This window comes from Ammospiza caudacuta, chromosome 5, assembly GCF_027887145.1.
Source record: "Ammospiza caudacuta isolate bAmmCau1 chromosome 5, bAmmCau1.pri, whole genome shotgun sequence".
NCBI classification, from domain to species: Eukaryota; Metazoa; Chordata; class Aves; order Passeriformes; family Passerellidae; genus Ammospiza; species Ammospiza caudacuta.
The window spans coordinates 13,444,650-13,463,809 of NC_080597.1; the positions used below are offsets into that span (position 1 = coordinate 13,444,650).

Here is a 19,160-nt window from a genome sequence, read left to right on the forward strand (position 1 = left end):
ACCCCACAGACAGACTCCCCCCTGCCCTGGGCCATTTATAGCCACCCCACCCCTGAGCCAATGCTAATGGGAAACAGCTGGAGCTTGGCAGCACCTGTCCATAGTTTCCTGGTGGATGAGGAATTCTCTCTGGATGTGGATTTGCAGTGCCAACAAGCAGCTCTGCAGGGAGCCTGACTCCCCTCAGTCTGAGTCATCTCCCTGCTCCTGCATGCTCATCCCTTCTCCAGCTTCCTGGGGCCTGGAAGGGGGGTGATGTTTGCTGACAGCCTGTCTGCTCCATAATCCCATCAGAGATCCAGCCTTTGTGGGCTTTACCTTTTACCTGTGCAGCCCTGTGATGATGGGGCCCTGTGCTTCCCCCTTAAATTTGAATTTCACTTCCTGCATTTAGATATGTGTTAGTTTGGGCAAGCATTGCAGCCTGCATGGAGAGGTCATTAGCCTAATTTATCATGTACAGATTTATGAATGTGTCATTTATAAAACTTCAGGAGAAGGAGAGAGTCAGGAGCCATACACAGGTCTGGGTACAGCTTCCCACTTGGGGTTTCAAAGGAGAGGAGGGAGGAGCAATGCTGGGATGGCAGCCCCAGAGGTGGGGTTGCTCTGTTCAGGTCAATTCTCCCCTCACTGCAGCTCTTTGTAAAAAAAAAAACCAGGAATCTTCTGAGCCTTGGCAACCTGTGATTCACAGTGGGACTAGAGCAAGTTTTAACTAACTGGGGACAAGGTTACAGCAGCCTTTTTTCCTTAGCCTTGAGGAGAGCTGCCAGAAGGATGTGCAGAGATTGGAAGTGACTGCAGCCAATAGGAGATGGGTCCTTGGCAGAAGCAGCACCTGCTTTCCTTTGCACTCAAAGGAAATTGCCACCAGAACACACAGGGCCACACTGGGCTCAGCTCTCTGTGCTCTCCTAGCCCATTCCTTCAATGGAAAGTATGGCCTTATGGACTCTGAAACTGCTTGTTAAGACTGTGATGAACAATTCATTTGATACAGGAATTATTTGTATCCATTCACCAAAACAGCATCAGGAGGACATGGCAGGAGCCCAGTGCTGGTTGCATCTGGCTCAGAGTTGCAGTATTTCTTGCATCTGGCCCAGAGTTGCAGTATCTTGCAGGCACAGGCTGTTGCTGCCATGCAGCCTCTCTCAGCCTGACATGCAGCTGCTGCATCTCCCTGTGCCTGATCCAAAGGCCTGGCAGTGCCAGCCCTGACCAGCTGTGTCTGCAGCATCTGGCCAGCTGAGATCCAGGACCACTTTAGCACTGCTGGGATCTGACTGCATTCATCAGAATTTCAGTACCTGAAGCAGTAAGTTGAAATATATTCATTCTGAAGAAATAATGCCTTTAGTCCCCATGACTACGTGTTTTTAATACCCAGAAAGAAAATTCCTTCGGACCAGTTTTCAATCCCGCCTTAAACAATTTTAAAACTTTTCCCCCCCTCTCAGGATTTAAAGGAACTATCCATTGTTCTAAGGAGGGATGTGATATGTAAAGGAGAAAACTTGGACCTGCTGTGTAAAGAGGGCCCAGCTTGTTAATCTTGCATTTTAAAAATAAAAGCTGCCACATTTTCATTTATATTTTTCCTAACTGTTCAAAGACCTGATGACAATTTCCTGAGCCCTCAGCTGGAGGGAAAAGGTGTTCATTTTCTTTTGAAGTACAGTTTTTATTTCCAAAAGGGTAATATTATCTTCTAGCCTAAATAATTTCAATTTTGGTGAAATAATAAAAGAGTAGAAAATGTGGTCTTTGTTTTATGCATGTATCCCACAAAGAGTGTGCCCTCAGCAGGCCCAGATTGCTGGCCAAAGCCGTATCAATTGCTCTGGTACCCCCAGGTCCCTTGTTCCATGGGTGTTTTCAGCAAAACTCAGAGCTCAGAGCATGATGATGTTTCTCACATCTCAGAGCCAGCACTGGCAGCCCCTGCTCCCTGTCACTGCTTGCTCTTCCCACTGCATCCTGTCCATCATGCTGGGGCAATGCTGGTGTGACTGCACTGCTGAGGGGACCAGGAACAGCTCTGCACCACAAATAGCTTGTGTGGGTCCCGAAGGAATTCTTATTTGGGATTTATTTCCTGCCTGGATTGCTGGGGGACAGACACTTGACATTTGTAGCAGCACTACTGTGGAGATGAAGATAGAAACGAGCTGTCACTTCAGCATCACCAATATGCAAAAATATATTCATCCAAATGAAGATTGGCACTGTCTATACAGTTAAAGCAAAGCATGTGGCCAAGTATTTGCAGAATCTGGCTTTTCTTTACACAGTAACAAAATATTGTGCAAGGTTTGTTTCTTTTTTTCTTTACCAATCACCTTCTATGAAAAACTCCATCTGCTAAAAACCACCTACTCTGGTCTATAGCTCTGCAAAGTAAAGTTGTGCATGGGCTTTGTGAAACAAAATGCCCACTCAGTGTTGGAGCTGTCTGAAATGAAGCTCACAGCAAATGGATGCTAATGTTACCAAAAATAAGAGAAAAACCCAAACCCCACTGCTGAGGAAACTGGATGATGGGTTTCTTAATGGGGTATTGAGCACTCAGAACTGCTCAACAGGAAAAAAGTTAGACAATTAAGGCTTTTATGACAGTATCTTCCTTTTAATTGTGGCCTGCTTAATTGGGCAAGTCAATTAATCAGAAAGACCTAGGGAACCAAGTTAATCCTAGTGACACTTAATGACATTGGCGGTGGCATAAGGAGGACGGTAATTACAAGAATCTGGCTGACTGGTGATGCCTTGGTCATGCTTCTGCCCCCATCTTTCAATCTGCTTCTTCCGCCCAGAACTGTTTCACATCCTTCTGTAGCACATACATACATATATGTGTATGTATATGTGTGTGTGTGTGTGTGTGTGTACACATACCAGTGTACTGATACTGGATCAGTATCCCTCACTCCTTCACATTTGTGGTTCACAGCTTCCACCACAGCCATTTGAGGGGGTGCGAGCCTGTCCCCGTTGCTCTGCCCAGTTCCCGCGGCTTTCCCAGCAGGACGGCTCTAACGGGGCTGGGGGAGGCGGCTGCTCGGCGTTGCTGTCACAGCTGGGAGGGGACAGGAGGCGGGCGGCTGGCTCTGCCCGGAGCGAGGAGGTGAGGCACGGGCAGGCGGGCTGCCCGCAGCCCCCGAGCTCCTCCCGGAGCCGGCACCGGAGAGCTCCGAGCCGGGATCTCCTCCGGCTGCCCCGGCTGCTCCGGCCCCGCCCCGCCGGTGACACCCCCGTGCTCCCGCCCCTCGCTTCCCGCCCCCCGCCGGTGCGGCGCGGGGGGTGCGGCTCGGCTCGGCTCGGCTCGGCTCGGCTCGGCTCGGCTCGGCTCGGCTCAGCTCAGCTCAGCTCAGCTCAGTACATCTCGGCTCGGTTCATCTCGGCTCGGTTCATCTCGGCTCGCCGGCCCGGCCCGGCCATGGTGGAGCGCTCGGACGAGGCGCCGCTGCTGTTCTGGGCCGAGGGCCCCGCCGTGTCGGCGCCGCCGCCCGCGGCCGAGCCGGGCAGCAGCAGCAGCGGCGGGAGCGGCGGGCGGCGGCTCGGCGGCGGCTGGAGCGCGGCTCCGTGGGACGGCGAGGGGCCGGCGGAGGCGGCGGGGCCGCAGCGGGCCGAGGCGGAGGAGGACCAGATCGTGGCCGTCTTCGTGGTCACCTTCGACCCCCGCACGGGTGAGCGGCGCCGGGAGCGGGCGGGCCGGGGCCGGGGCGCGGGGCCGGGCCTGGGGCTCCCGGTGCCGCTGGACCAAGATGGATGCGGCGGGGACCGGGATTCCCTTGGGGAGCGCTCCCCGCATCCCGCACCCCAGGGACCGCTCCTCCCGCCGCGCTGGGCGGCGTGGCCGGACCCCGGGAGCGGGGGCCGTGGGCATTGCCGAAAACGGAGCACAAGGGGATTGCTTGTGGTCTCCATCCCGCCGAGAAGTTCTGGCGGGAGGAAGGCGCCGCGTCTGGTGCCGCTCGGAGGAGAGGGATGGGTGTTTCTGCACGGCGCAGGGAGTTCGTGCACGGCGCTGGGGCATCCCCTGTGCCCCGCACAGATTTAGGCCGAGCCTCTGCCCAGCGCTGCCTGGAGGGCACCAACCTGTTAGCAGCATCTGGAGAGCATCCTTCTGTCTCCGTGGAGCGGTGCAGGCCTGCCCGCAGCTATCGGTGATGGATGGCGTTTGTGGCAGGCGTAAATCCGGCAGGCTCGCAGGGCATGATCACCAGCAGCAGCAGCAGCTCAGCTGCCTATTTCTTGGTGACCAGTGTGTTTAGAGGCTGGCCTCTGGTGGGATCTCTGGGACTCAGTGCTTTGAAGGAGTGCTGCGATCCAGGAGGGCAGAGGAGAGGGGCATGGGAATTTATTTTCTACTTCTCGCGGCCATATCCATCACTCTCAGTGTTGTTGGACTGTGCTGTTGTATCACTACTGACAGAGGTTATTAATTTCAAACCTGTAAGTCAGCATTTCAGAAATGTCTTAACTTTGTTTTCCTAGTCCCAGTGCGCCAACAGCATGCACCAAACAGGATGTTAGGACACAGACAGGAAGTTAGCACCTGCTTTGCCCCTGTGAACACAGGTACCACTGTGCAGAGGGGTCTGATGTCCTGAGACACATTGTTGAGTCTTTTGGCTGCCAGGCACCAACCTGGGTTTCAAAGGCAAGAGAGAGATTCAGGAGCCCAGGAGTGAGACTGAACTCTTTCTTCTCTAGACCAGCACTGCCTTAGCTGGTCCACAGCAAAAACACAAGGGACAGGAGTCTGTAAAGCACAGTGAGGTTAGTTCTTCAGTGGGAGGGGAAAGTACCTGACATCCTGCTCACAAGAGGGCCTTGGTAGTGAAGACTGAATGCCAGTCTTGAACTGAAAGTCCTAAGGAAGTAGAGAACAGGACTTAACTGCTGGAGTGATGTGGTGTCAGCAGTGCCCACTGTCAGACAGCATGGCTGCTGTATCCCAAAACACCCAAGGATTTTGAGAAGTTACCCTTTCATACTGCACCAGAGGGAAGTGTCTTCAGCCTAGAGGTCATTCACTCATAAAAATCTGAAATAAGATTGGATGTCATCTTTCCACCAGGAGATGGAAAATGGAGGTGTTGTTTTTCCTAAGTATCCAAAACATGAAAGAGTCTGGGTGACTGCAACAGCAGGTTGCCTTTCAATCTGACAGCATATGCCTTCTATGAAATGGTGAGATTTTCTTGAGAGTTGGCAGAAAGCTGAGCTTTCTCAGGAGTTTTTCTGAACCAGCTGTTGCTTTGAATGAAGTCCAGGGAAAGTTGGGCAACAGCTCTTCTCACATGTGATGTGCAGTTAATGCTGGGTGTCATCAGCCTTGGAGTAGTCTGGCAAGTCCAGGAAGATTCAGCCTCCTGCTGCTACCCAGCAGGGATGATGGGACTGTGAGCAATACACCAGCAAATGTCAGCTTTACAGCTGGGGAGCAAAGTGCCCTGTGGAGGGTGTGGACTTGGAAAGACATCATGAAGGTGCAGTGGTGTGAACTTGCTCAGGTCAAAAAGAGAATACAGGAATTACTGGTAAGCCACATCAGATAGTGTGAGGGACTTTTGTATGTCTGTAAGGGGGGCTGGTCCTTGTGTATGACTTAAAGGAAATCATCCAGTTAGTGTCTGAGCTGCTTGATCCTGCCCAGGAAAAGCATGGACCTCCTTTGGCAGCTTGCTGAGGCACAGGAACAGCTGAATTTCTGGTGGTTATGCCAGATAGTGTCTGCCCAACTACAGGCAAGTAGGTGGGCGAGAGAGGTTTTACTGTAGAAGCATGAAGTGGTGACCATGCTAATAAAGAATGCAGCAACTTCCCTCCAAAATTTAGAAGGGCTTGAAGCAGAGGAGCTTAGTGCACAGCAGTTGCATGTGATGAGTTTCCAAAGGTAGGTTATGGGGTTGCCAGGTCACTGTTACAGTTCCAGTGTCCCTGTGACTGTCAGTGCTCATGTGAGTGACTGACACAAGAGCCAGAGGCAGCTTCTGAATCAGTGCTGTCCTCACCTGCAGCTTGGTGAACCCTGTGGCACTTGAGAAGGAGCTTAAAGGGTCGGTGAGTAATAGAGACAAGGAGGGAAAAGAGGGAAGTAATGTGTTTTGCACCAGTAAACATGCAAATATTCTGTTTTTCTGTCCCACATTTCTTCCATGCAGGAAACTGAGCCAGTGTGTTTAGGTTACACTTTTTGCTTCTCCTGTCCTGGCACAACATGGTAGCACTGCACAGCAGGGGACCCTAAAGCCCTCAGCCAACATCTAATAGTGAGGAGTGACCCCAAATGCTGGTGCCAATATCTTTGTGAGGATGTGAAAATCCAGTGGGAAGGAAATACAAGGGAAAGAGGAAGAACATCCTTAACTTTGCACACTAGAAAATGAGTGCTGGCTCAGACCTGACCTGAAGGTGGGAGATAGCTTCCAGGAGATCAGATCTGCAGGTCTGACTCTCAGCAGAGTCACTAGTCTGCTCTCTAATGCTGGGTGACTCTCACTTGGAAAGTTTCCTGAGTGCACGAGAGCTGCTTTCTCCATGGGGAAGGGCAGCGCTTCCTGTTTTTCTACAACATTGTTCCCTCCTCCCTGCTCTGGTTTCTCGGGCAGACTGGCAGTCCTGTTGCATCTGGGTGAAGTCTCTCCTTTGTTTGCTCTCCTGTTTGGCCAGACTGACTTTCCTACTTTTTAATCTCGGCGTTTGTTCTCCGACTGCCACGTCGCTCATGTGCTCATAGGGCAGGGTGGCGTGAGGAACAGCCAGGAGCACAGCTGCAGGTTGCTCCCAGATACCAGGAAAAAAAATAGCTGTGTGATAGGTGAGCTGGTTTTGAGGTCACATGCAGGGTAAAGATCTGTTTCAAGGGCATCCTTTCCTTATTGCTGCTACAGAACAGGCATTGTTTGAGCAATGTCTGCTTTAACACCTCTGCAGCGGATGTGACACCTGATGGTGTTTGTGACTGAGCTGAGGAAAGCCCATCTTCCTTTGCTCTTGCTGGCACTCTCACCTACTGATCTATGAATCTACAGGTCATGACCAATAAGGGATGCTTAAAAGCACATCTGGCCTTAACCACAATTTCATGGTTATGAGGCAACAGTCTCAAGAGCTGACTTCCTCGCGCTTTCAAGGAAGGTTCTTGCGCCTTTAAAAAGCGAAGCAAACAGGCTCACACAAGCCCCAAACAACAAAAGCCACCATCTATATATAATCTGCAGCCCTCCAGGGGAGCGTGCAGGCTGCTATGATGTCAGTGGCTCTCTCTGCCAGCCTTTCACACGCCTCAGAGGCCGGGGCTGGGCACAGCAGAGCTCTGTGCTCCCGCCTGTCACTGCTCAGGGCTGCGCTCGGGGTCACGAGGCTGCTGCTGCTCCAGCTCTGCAGGAGAGCTCTGCTTGGGCACTGCCAGTGGGCTCCTGGATGCACAGCTCCTCCTGTTGCCATGCCTAATGCTGCTGGGTTTTTTGAAGTCCTTGCCAGGCAGGGCTGGGGGAGGTCTACTGAATACGCATCTATGTGAGAAGAAAAATAGCCTATTTAAATGTCAGTAGCTAAGCCCTATTCCTGTGCAGGCATATACTTGTGCAGGATGAGTAATGAGACAAAAGACAGGCTTCAGAAATAAGGCCTCAGATTTAAATATCTCCAAGTCTTGGCTGAGTGTAAGGCCCCTCCAAATGTATGCTGTCTGTGCAAGCACTGCTGGAATGCTCAACCCCAAAGGGCAGGGAAGGGAGTGAACCAGTAGGAAGCACCTTTGTGCTGCACCTGCCATTGCATTATCCTCAAGGAGTTTGGTTTGTTTGCCTTGCTTTTAAAACTAAGCCACATGACTTCAAATGCTGTGGGCAGACTGACAGAGAACAGAAACTCGGTGGGGAAATCTGGAGCACATCTCAGTGCAGTGGCAATGTCCAGGTGAGCAGGTTGGGCTCTGAAGTGCTGTCATGAGAAAGTGTGAGAAGTCACCCCTTTTTAGGTCCGTGGTAAACTTGTTGGACTTCATTTGCTTTAGGGACGTTTTATAACTTCTCTGATATCATCTGTTCCAGGATCAGGCTCCTCAGGTGGCCTTTTCCCCTGAACAACTGCGTGCTTTCTGGCTGGGTTGGCAGGTGACAGATGTTTGCTGATCTTGATCTAGCTTGTAATTTATGCATTTTTTTGTTGGTTATTCTAGCATGCACAAACACATTGCAGTACTTGGATCACCCTGGCCCCTATATAAAGCTTCAGGTAACTCCTATCCTAAAGAAAATAGGAGAGACTTCAGGGGTAAGAAGTGATGACTTGGATGATGGCTTAGGGGTTTCTGTTTGACCAGGCCTGCCAGCATAGCAAAGAACAATATTGGTGGTGATGTGAGTTATCCCAGAAACTAATCCTAAAGAGCAACAGTCTGTCCTTTGGTTCTTATGGGATGGATGCTTGTGTAGACCAAAGCTTATCCACCATCAGGTAAAATCATAGCTGCTCTGTAATTAAGCTTATCATGGATAAATCCACAAAAAAGCACTAGCTTCAGAAGTGGCCCCAAATGTCCTGCAGTGTCTGTATGTTGTGCTACAACAAGTAACATTTGCAAGAGATGTGTGAAGAATTGTGTGTCATGTACTGCCTGTGACAATTCAGGAGTTCAGGAGTTGTGTTAGGGCACTGTTTCAGGTGTCCCAGGGTTAGAAAACCAACGACTTGCTGTTGATGATGTGTGCATTTTAGAAAGGGGTACTGTATTCAAGCTTACCCAAATTCATTTGCTTCTCTGCAGGCAACATGGTGGAATGGTGTTTACCCCAAGATATAGATTTGGAAGGTGTGGAATTCAAATCCATGGCAAGTGGGTCCCACAAAATCCAGTCAGATTTCATGTGAGTACATGTGAGCTATGTTACTTACTTTCTTAGCTGTGCATCTACACCACCAGCTCTTAATTCAGAACATGCAAGAAAAATACCTTCTAGGAAGCTACGGTCCTGCAGAAACTGGCTTGCTAAGCTGTTCCTACCTTGCCAAAGATACTTTTCAGATACTTCCAGTATCATGTTAAGTACCAGCTAGCTGCAGGGATCTGCTGTATGTCTGCTTTGGCTGTGCAGACCAACTGGGGCAGGCCAGCTTCTCACTGGTATGCAAATTTTAATGTGTTCTGGGCAAATTATCTGCACTGCCACTATTGAGACTGACAGCAGAGGCCTAGGGTGAAGGGCAAGGAATGGCAGAACTGAAATGGGAAGGATTTTGCAGGAAGAGGACTTAGAAAAATGTTCTTAACTTTGACAGGGCTTTTGGTTCCTTTAAATGTTGTTATAAACAGGTCTCACTTTCTTCTTTGCTAGTTCCTTCAGTGGAAACACATAGGAGAGGAATTTTCTGCATTCTGCTAACCCAATGTTGCAATGCAGCAATGTTTTGCAATGAACTGCAGTGTCACAATTCCTTTTGGTCAGGAATAACAGTTACTTTCTTAAAGGCATGTGAACTGAACTCTTGCAGTCTGATAATCACAGTGTGCTTCAACGTGCTGGCACCCCAAATATGACCAAGTAGCTGTAATACTCAGACCTGCATTCACTGCAGGCTTCTTCCTTGGAGGAAGGGCTCTGCACTGACTGAATCATGCATTCTGTTGGTCTTCCTTCCAAGTTACTGATTTATTTTATATTTACTGGCCTGTGACGTGGCTGGTAGGGGCTTTAGTGGGAGCTCCTGGGAACTCTTGCCTTAAATATTTTGTCTTGCTACTCAGAAGACTGGGGCATCCAAGGCCTGTCCACAGCCCTTCAGTTAGCAGGATGGGATTTCAGGGAGCTCCTTACACAAGAAATATTCCTAAATCAGCAATTTTATCCTTCAGTTACCTTTCTTCTTCTTCTTCCCTCTTTGTAACACTAACCCTTCTATCAAACCTTTGTCTGCAGTTATTTCAGGAAGGGGCTCTGTTTTGGCCTGGCCTGCTTTGCCAACATGCCTGTGGAGAGTGAGTTGGAGCGTGGTGCCCGCATGAAGTCCGTGGGCATCCTCTCCCCTTCCTACACACTGCTCTATAGGTACATGCACTTCCTGGAGAACCAGGTCAGGTAAGTTCCCTTGGGAATGAGCCTGGCCCTTCCCCACCTGGGAGAGGCAATGTTCCTTCTATGGAGAGCAGTTTTAGGCAAGTGAGAATTCAGTGGCAATGCTCTGCTGTGGTTTCCTTGACTGGCTGTTTCTCCAGAAAGTATTACAGGTTCACAGTGTGAAGGAGACAAGGAACTGATTAGCAGCGGTCTGTTCCTTCCTTAACAGGCTAGTCAAATGATACCCTAACCCTGGTTATTGTAGGCAGACCTAAGTGTCACAGGGAGAGTTGAGAGAACAAGAAGTTCCCCTTTTCTCCTTCTGAAAACAATTTTACTAGAGGTTTACAAAAGGCTTCTAATTGTGTAATGATGCTCCTGGCTAGCTGTGTGCTTCAGTTGTGTTGAGTGGATCTAGCAGCAAAAATGGTGATGGTAGAAAACTGTTCCTACCTGAGTGTCTGTAAAACAGGACCAGTGCTATGCCTGTGTCAGTGTGTGTGTGTGTGTTCTCTGGCTGCACTGAGAGCTGGTAGTCCTGATGTTTCTTCATTCCTCCTGGATAAATCTGTGCAGCTGAGGCACCCAGGATCCCTTTTAGCCGGGAGAGCAGATGTTTGCTGGGAGCAAGGCACTAAACAAATAGTCTGGAGATACTACAGATCTCCGCTTTTTTCCTTTCTTTTCCAGACACCAGCTGGAAATGCCAGGGCACTACTCCCATCTAGAGGCATTCTATGATGACAAGAAAGGAGTTCTCCCTGATAGCAAGGGCACCACCAGCTCTCAGCAACCTGTCCACTGGCTGCCTTCCATCCACAGATACATGTACCCAGAGATGAAGGTGAGGCAGGTGCCTGAGGCCTGCAGGAACGGGCAGAGGGCTGCTGCTCCTTGCTGGTGCCTCATACTCCTTTATGTAAGCAGTCACTCCCGCGCTTTGTAGGCTGCTTAGATAAGATTTTGTTACTTGGACCGTTGCAAGCTGTGTGCTGGTCTTGCTCCCACATTTAGACTTAGCATCTGTGCATGTGTCCCTGCTTCACCTCTAAGCTGTTTTCTTCCCTCTCGCTCCACCTGCAGATCACACACCCTGCTGGCTGTATGTCTCAGTTCATCAAATTCTTCGGTGAGCAGATCCTCGTCCTCTGGAAGTTTGCCCTGCTGCGCAAGCGCATACTGATATTTTCACCACCCCCAGTTGGAGTTGTCTGCTACAGAGGTATGTTTCCAGGGACACTGCAGAGCTCTGATCTAGTAGGCTGAAGCATTGCAGAAATTGCCTGTGAGTACTGAGGGGACAGACGTCATGCAGGTCTTCAGAATCCATTGTGACCATGCCTCATGAAGACACCGCTCAGGCTGCATTTACACGTTTCCTACCAAATGCTTTTCTTCAGGCCTTGTGAGTAAGGACACATCTGGCACTGTCAAACTCAGTTCCTGTCAGCACAGGACAATAAGAGCACTGACTGATTCCAGAATGTGGGATTCCTATGGGAGAACTGATTATTTCCTATGCAAAACAAGATGTCATCACTTGAGAAGTTCTGGTGTTCCAGGGGATTTCAGAGCTCTGACCATTGTTTCCCTAGAGGCCTGTGGGAGAGCTGGGCAATTGGGGTTCAGAGTGCCTTGAGGGAAACCAAAACCATGTCAGGATGTACTTCTCTTGTCCACAGTGTATTGCTGCTGCTGCCTTGCAAATGTTTCTCTGCCTGGTCTTGGAGGAACTGTCCCAGAGTCCAAACCATTCTTCTATGTGAATGTGGCAGACATAGAAATGCTGGAGACAGAAGTATCATACGTGGCCTGTAAGTACGATGGATTAGGCGTGATGTTTTTAGCTTCAGGCTGCAAAATGTCTTGAGACACCAGACTGTGGAATAGAACTGATGAGAAATAGGTTGTGCATGGAATGACTAACTATGCAAGCAGGAGAGAACAGTTGGTCTGCTGGGAAAGCAACATGCTGCTCTGAAAATCTTCTCTGGTTTTGGCAGGTACAACAGAAAAGATCTTTGAGCAGAAGCGAGATCTCTACGATGTCTACGTGGACAACCAGAATGTGAAGACGCATCACGAACATCTGCAGCCACTCCTGAAAATTAACAATGCTGACAAGGAGAAGTACCGACGGCTCAATGACCAAAGGTAATTACAGAGGTCTGGGTGCTCCTGACAGGAGATGTGGAATAAAGAGGACACTGCTCCTTACTTTCCTCCTTGTAGTATTTTGAAAATATCAATATCAATAAGTACTGGTTCAGCTCATCTCTTGAAGATCCTGGTTGTCTCATAAAGCTTTGAGGCTCACAGTAGGTATGTGCAATTAACTTGTCTCCCTTCTCTCAGGCAGATGTTAATGTATTCTCAAGAAGTGGGTGAAGATTGCAGCTCTTGTGAAGAGGACCTTTTTATCTTGTGAGTGGCTACCTCTGATACTTAGTTGGACACTGCTAGTTTTAGGGAGCCTCTTGCACTGATTTTGTGCAAAAAATCCAGACTGGCTTTTCTTCTTCAGATCACCTTCCTTTCATTTTGAGAAGCCAAAATGTAGTATTCACTGGGGTTGCTTATGTGCCAGAAGGGAGAAGTGCATTTTAAAAACACAGAGATGTAAGAATGCCCTCACAAACATAAACACTACTGCCAGAACATTTGGCTCTGGAAAAGACAGTGTTCATGGAAAGCAGGCACTGGACCATACTGGGGGTTGGTACAGTGTGATCAGACCTGCATGTGAAGGATTGGCCCACTGATGTGGCTGACTTCATACCTGGCAAGCAGAGGAACCAGAACTGGGTGTAGAGTGGGAGGTACAGAATTAGATAAAAACCACATGCCTACCACCTCTGAAGCCCTGCTGTGCCTGTTGCTACTCACACTCTGCAGCAGGTGAGATGTAAAGGGATGAAACTGTGTGACGGGCTGTGGGGCCAGAGCTCTTTCTGAATAGCTTTGCATGTTCCTAGGAAAGCATCAGGTAAGAAGTACCTCTCACTGGTATGTTCTGCACCAGTAATAGAGAATTTATTTACCCACTGGCTTATCAGATGGCTGACAACACTGCTTCCTCCTTTACATTAGGGCAGCTGTAGGTGTGATGTACCTGCTTGGTGACCACAGATCACACTCTAGCTGATAACGTGGCTCCTTCTGAGGGAAATGCCACCCACAGACAGGAGCACCACTGTCAATTAACAGTTCCTGCTTTATCTTTGTTTATTCTGGGTCGCCATAGAGACAATGGAAAAGCACTACAGCACGCCCTACCAAGGTGGGATCTCTGGCTAGAAGGGGTTCAATGCAGTTCTGGGGCTCTGCTGCCTGTTTGGTGAATGCCCTGTCTTTTTGGAGAGTGTGTGCAATCCCTTTCTCTGACTTTCCCCTGCAGGTTTTTCATGGAGCAGAACAACCGCATATTCCAGACGCTGCTGGAGGTGTCAGCCAGCCAGGACAAGACCCTGACAGCTGAGCACGCACGGGGCATGGGCCTGGACCCCCAGGGGGATCGCAGCTTCCTCATGGACCTCCTGGAAGTGTATGGCATCGATGTCATGCTAGTCATTGACAACCCCTGCTGCACTTAAACCAAGGGCAAGAGACATGGGGAGCAAAGATCACTTTTTAAAGACTACTGGACATTGCTTAGGAGGATCACTGGAACTCACCACAGCCACAGTTATTTAATAACTTTATATGGAGAGTATTTATAATTTTAAAACAAAATGTGATTTTATTTTCTCACACTCAACTTCCCAGTGAGTACCTGCTCTAAGGTTCCTTTTGATTTTGTCTCCCTTTCCCTTTCATTTGTGTTTTTTTGTTTTGTCTAGCTAGGACCAGTGGCGCCTTTGCACCAAACCTCACTGTTGCCAGTGATAGCTAGGTTTTGGCCTAGCCTGGATACCTGAGGGCTGAAGACTTCAGGAAAGCACTTTGTTTGATGACGACCAATGTGAAATGCTTCAGCTGAGCTTTCAGACTTGGCTGGAAAATCCTCCTATCAACTGCCCCTTCCACTTGGGGACTGAAGAGGGCTTTAGCACAAGCTGTTAATGGCCCAGTCTCATAAACAGCTCCTACCAAGTTTATTGGTGGGGACAGTTAAACCAATGATAAGAACAGAACCAGGACTCCTTTAAACATTCCTCACCCAACTTTAAGGTGAATTGGAGCCAAGCCACCTTTCCTTGTAAATGTCAGAAGCAAGTTTGGGACTGGGGATGCTACAGGATCTTCTGACTTTGCTTACTGGAGCAGCAGTTTCACTTCCAGCACCTGAGGTGCTCTAAACTGGTAGAGACTGCACCTACCTTCTCACAGATGGAGAAGAGCACCTCTCTCCTCAATCCATCCCACCACCACCTTTGGCTTTAGTTGCATCCCACCTGCTGCTTTGGTTTAAAATCTTCAAACCAGCAAGATGGTCTCCATTTAACAGGGACCAACACCACTGAGCCACTTTGCAGTCACTTTGTTGTCCAGCCTCAGCTCTGACAGTGCTGGGCTGGAGGGGGTAGAATAAGAATGCTTTAACCACTGTCACTAGCCCTTCCTTTGTAGCTGATGGGACGTGTTGCTCCTTTGCTTTAACACTGTCTGCTAATCCTCCTTTTGTTGAGCCTTCAGCACTGCCTGCTGCTATCCCTGGCTTTCTGTGTGAGACAGAGAACAGACCTTTCAGCTGGAACAACTGAAGTTTGCAGGAGGTTCCCTTGGAGTTTGGTATTCTTATCTGGCACAGCTGCTAGGAGCAATGTTTAAAACCAAGTCTGTCTCTTTTTCTGGGCAGAGCTGTAGAACCAGATGAAACAGATGTTTTCTCATGCTGTTGAAACAACAGGATTCAGTTCCTGAAGGACTAGTCATTACCTCCAAGAAAGCTATCCCAGTAAAGAGTAACCCCTTGGCTATACAAAATCCAAGAATGCTGCTGTGGGTTTCATGTGTGACATACAGCTTTGCTCCAAATCCTTCAGCCAGTAGCAATATCAGCTTTAAGCTGACTGTTCTTCCTGAGCTGTGGCTATAGCTGATTAGTTGCTGCTTCTATCATTACAGATTTCAGCACCCTTGGAGGGCTTTCTGTGCACTGTAGGAATGCAAACTGTAGCTGATGTATCCATTTGTCCCAGCATTTTATAGGATGAGACAGAGCCTGAACGACTCTAAAGCAGGCAAGCACCTTTTTGAAACAGGTGAAGCAAATGTTCTCCAAGCACACCCTCTGTGGATTGTCTTCCTCTGGAAAGGAGGAGGCAATTGTTCCTGCAATTTGCCTGTCTCTGAGCAGTCACTCCCCTAGCTGCTTTTTCAAGGCTTTGGGGTGTTTTTTGTACAGAAGAAAATATGCTATTGTTCATACTATCAATTGCTCACAACAACTGGAACATCATCCTTAGAAGGTTGGGGAAAAAAAATGTAGAAAGAGGTAAAGACAGCTGAGTATCATTTAATGGAAAGACCAGTCTCTTTTCCTTAAGAAATGGCTTTGTTTTTAAATTGACACCTGAAGTATAAAAGTGGCCCACAACCTCCACACTTTTTTTCTCTACCTTCCACTTCAGTTTTAACATGCTGCCTGTAGTGATGAGCCCTGAGGAAGTACAGCTGAGCTGCCCTTGTATTGCTGTCACTTCTCCGGACATCAAAAGAAAACCAGAACTGAAACTAGTCACAAGCAATTTCTCCTCTCACTTTCCTGAAGGTTTGCTACATAGTTTAGCTGTAATCAGCTGTTAATGACTTTCTATTTTCTTTGTCAGTAGTTCTTTTTGCTAAACTAAACAGAAACAAACCTTTGATTTAATGTTGAAATGTTACAGTCACTGCAGTCAGAGGTTTTCTAACGCCCTGCATTAGAGCAGTGTTGTTAGTAGATTGCACTGACATAGCCCACTGAGCAGAAGCTCCTGAAATTCCTATTTGACTTTTACTAAACCTCTGCTTTCCAGAAATCAGGTCCTCAGTTGTTAGCCACAGTATGGGTGCAGAAGCATCAGAGCAGATTTGCTGCAGCAGCATCCATGTGCTACATCCAGTTAGATGGCTGCAGCCTATCTTGTTCTTCCTTGTAATTGTGCTTCTCTATCAAGGCTCTCTTGGCAGGCAACTGCTACAAAAGTCAGGAAGTTGTCCAACAGAAGACAGAACAAGAAGACTTTTCTCTCCTAAGCCTTCCTTATTTGATTAGCTGCAAAAGTGCTTTCACCTGCACTCCTTTTCTAAAAAGTAGTGCTTTTATTTTTGTCACATGTGGAAAGTTCTCAAGAAATGGGTAATGGGTACATAATAGAAACAAACTGTTATAGCTTGAGACATGAAGGACTGTTATGTGGAACCAGTTTAACTGAGTCTTATCTTTCCAGAAGATCCCATAATTCAAGGTAACAGTTATGTGCAGATATTCAAAATCCCCTCCTGGGCACTCGGTGCTTTGTTTCATAGTAGCAGCTGGGAGACATCTGCTGGGTATGTTTTAAATCAAAAGAGGGAGGAAAATGTGGCATAAGACAGGATATTACCGATTTGTTTTTTCCCTTTGCCTTTACAGCAGTGCCTTCAGTTTCTTGGGTGTAAAGCCTCTGGTCAGGTGCTGTGATCACAGCCCAGGTTTGAATGGTGGGTACAGTAACCAGGGCTGTGCTGTGCCCCGTGTATTCTCCAAAACTCAAATTGTTGGACCCCAGTGCAGGTTCTCAGCTTGTACTTAAGCCAGGAGAACAAGAGCTTCCTAACTACATCTTAACTCAAGCTGCACTAGAAATGCATAATCAAGCAATGAATTATTACTACTTGTACTGCATTGAAGGGTAAAGCTTTTGAGAGACAAATCTCAGTTTTCAAGCTGAACAAGCAACACCATGCCAGACATTTAAATCATCCAGAAGTCTTCTCACTGCAAGGTTATTCCAAGCTGCATAGAGCCAATAAGGAACTATAATGGACACTAGGACAAAGGCACTTTATGGAGTCAGAATTCAGATTTGTCTTACAGACATGCCACTACCTTTTTTTTCTAGCATGCATGAGGTACTTACTGCAGTGATCTTACAGCCAATGGTCACCACTGTCACAGGAGCTGAGCTTGCCTGTTCACCATCCTTTTGGGCAGAAGAAAGTTCCATCACCTTTTCAAGAGGAAGTAGCTCCCTGTACAGGTTATTGAGTGAAGCCCATCAGGTTATATGGTGATGGCCCATTTTAACACCTGTCCAAGTTAATGAGCAAAAGGCTGGGAGTAGCTGTGGCCCTCCTGGCCACAGACTGCAAAAGACAGGCAAGCTTTGCTCAGGGAGGTGGAAAGACAGTGGCTCCTGGAATAGCAGGGCAAGAGGACTCTATCCTAAAGCAGAATTCTAGGTAAAAAGCATTCACACTAACCCAAACTCTCATCTTAGTCATTACTTCTAAGTTAGTTGCTGTTTTCTTCCCACCTTCCCAATACCAGTGGTGTAGTGATTATGAGAAAGGACAACAAAAACGTCTTTTACAAGGGACTGGAATGTATTGACCTAACAGTGTGATCTATAAAATTGCGGGTACTAAATGCCTATGAACCAGAATTTTAGATTTTGGTTAATGCAATGTGTCATTCAAATGGGAATGTTTAAATGTGGTCAAAATAAACAGGTGCCTTGAGCTGGTCTATCATTAGATTGTTATCCCTCCTTTTCTTTATGTTACAGTATTTTAAGCCCTTCTAGAATGGATTGTAAATGGAAGCCAAGACAAGTGTTTTTGTGTGGGACCTAGGATTCTACTCCTCCTTCCTGTCTTGGAGTTTGTACAAAGGAAGATTTTTGTGTTGCTGTCAGACAGAAACATGAGAACTGAGTCCTTTCCTCAACACTTTAGATAGTGGGTTCAGCCCCTGCCTATTTTATGTCATGTCTGTCTCACACCTCCCTTCTGAACAATGCAATTCAGAGGTCTAGAATTACCCTATACTGGAAGAACTCTGAACTGCAGAAGGAGAAAAACTACTTGAATGGTATTTGTACAAGCTACTCAACTTATGCTGATATGAATATTTAAATATCAGCCTCTGTCTCAGATGATCCTTGGTACTTCAACATCAGAACAGCATCAGCAATACCAATTCTGAAGGGATCTCTTGGTTACCCTCAAGCAAGGAATCACACTGCAGTGGGAGCTATGGAAGAGAACTAGTGATTTCCCTGTAAAATGGTACAGATGAACAAGGAGCCAGTTGTCACCATCTCACCCCTTGCAGCAGGCTGGGTGTGATTCTAACAGCTCTCATGTTGTTTGCATCTTGCAGATGTGTGGTTGCTCCCATAGGCCTGTGGCTCTGTAGAGAAACTGCTTACTAAAAACATGGGTATTTTTTAATACAATTAAAGCTTACCTTTTTGAAATGGCTGTTGCCTTGTCTTTGCTGCCACTGGAGAAAAAAACACATTGCTGATTTTATTACAGAAACTTCAACTTGAGGGAAAACTCCAATGGTGAGAACTGCCCTTGACTCTGAGTGAGCCAGGGGCTGCAGAGCCATGTCCCAGGTGTCTCTGTGGCAAGCAAGAAGAGCAAAGCACAACCACCATGTTGCTTGGAGAGCGACCCAGGGCTTTACTGAGCACCTTCATTACTGCAAACCAAAAGACAGCACAAACCAAGTCCTATCACCAGCATAACTATGAAAAGGAACTAGCAGGCTTCTATTCCCTTCAGTCTCAGTCAAGAGTTACAGAACAGCTAGGGCTGGAAGGGACTTGAAAGATCACCCAGTTTACCTAATTTGTGTCTCTGCAGTGTAGTCCAGGGAAGAACATTCAGCTTGGTTTCAGCATCCTGCAGAAACCCAACCCTGCTTCCTCCTTCAAGGCATTTTTCCTTTAAGGTGTCTCCAGCAGAGGATGCTGTTGGAGCACAGCTGCCAGGATTCAGTCCTTGACAGAGCTGCTGGAAGCCAACTCACTTAGGTCTGTATTTTGATAACAGCAGAGAGTCAACAACAGAACTTAGACTAGATCACAGCATAACACATTGACCACACTCAATCACATCAGAAAAATAAGGACAATTTTCTTCAAGGCAGAATCATGTGCAATTTCTCAG

At 47.8% G+C, this 19,160-nt stretch overlaps 1 protein-coding gene across 1 annotated transcript; it reads left to right on the forward strand.

Annotated features, from left to right (window-relative positions):
* Positions 1 to 3,442: 3,442 nt before the first annotated feature.
* Positions 3,443 to 18,390, forward strand: DENND11 (DENN domain containing 11). Its single transcript, XM_058805000.1, has 9 exons — positions 3,443 to 3,692; positions 8,786 to 8,885; positions 9,936 to 10,094; positions 10,764 to 10,917; positions 11,157 to 11,295; positions 11,756 to 11,887; positions 12,077 to 12,227; positions 12,429 to 12,497; positions 13,471 to 18,390. Exons 1-9 carry the CDS (start codon positions 3,443 to 3,445, stop codon positions 13,664 to 13,666), a joined length of 1,350 nt encoding a protein of 449 aa, XP_058660983.1. The 3' UTR covers positions 13,667 to 18,390.
* Positions 18,391 to 19,160: the final 770 nt, after the last annotated feature.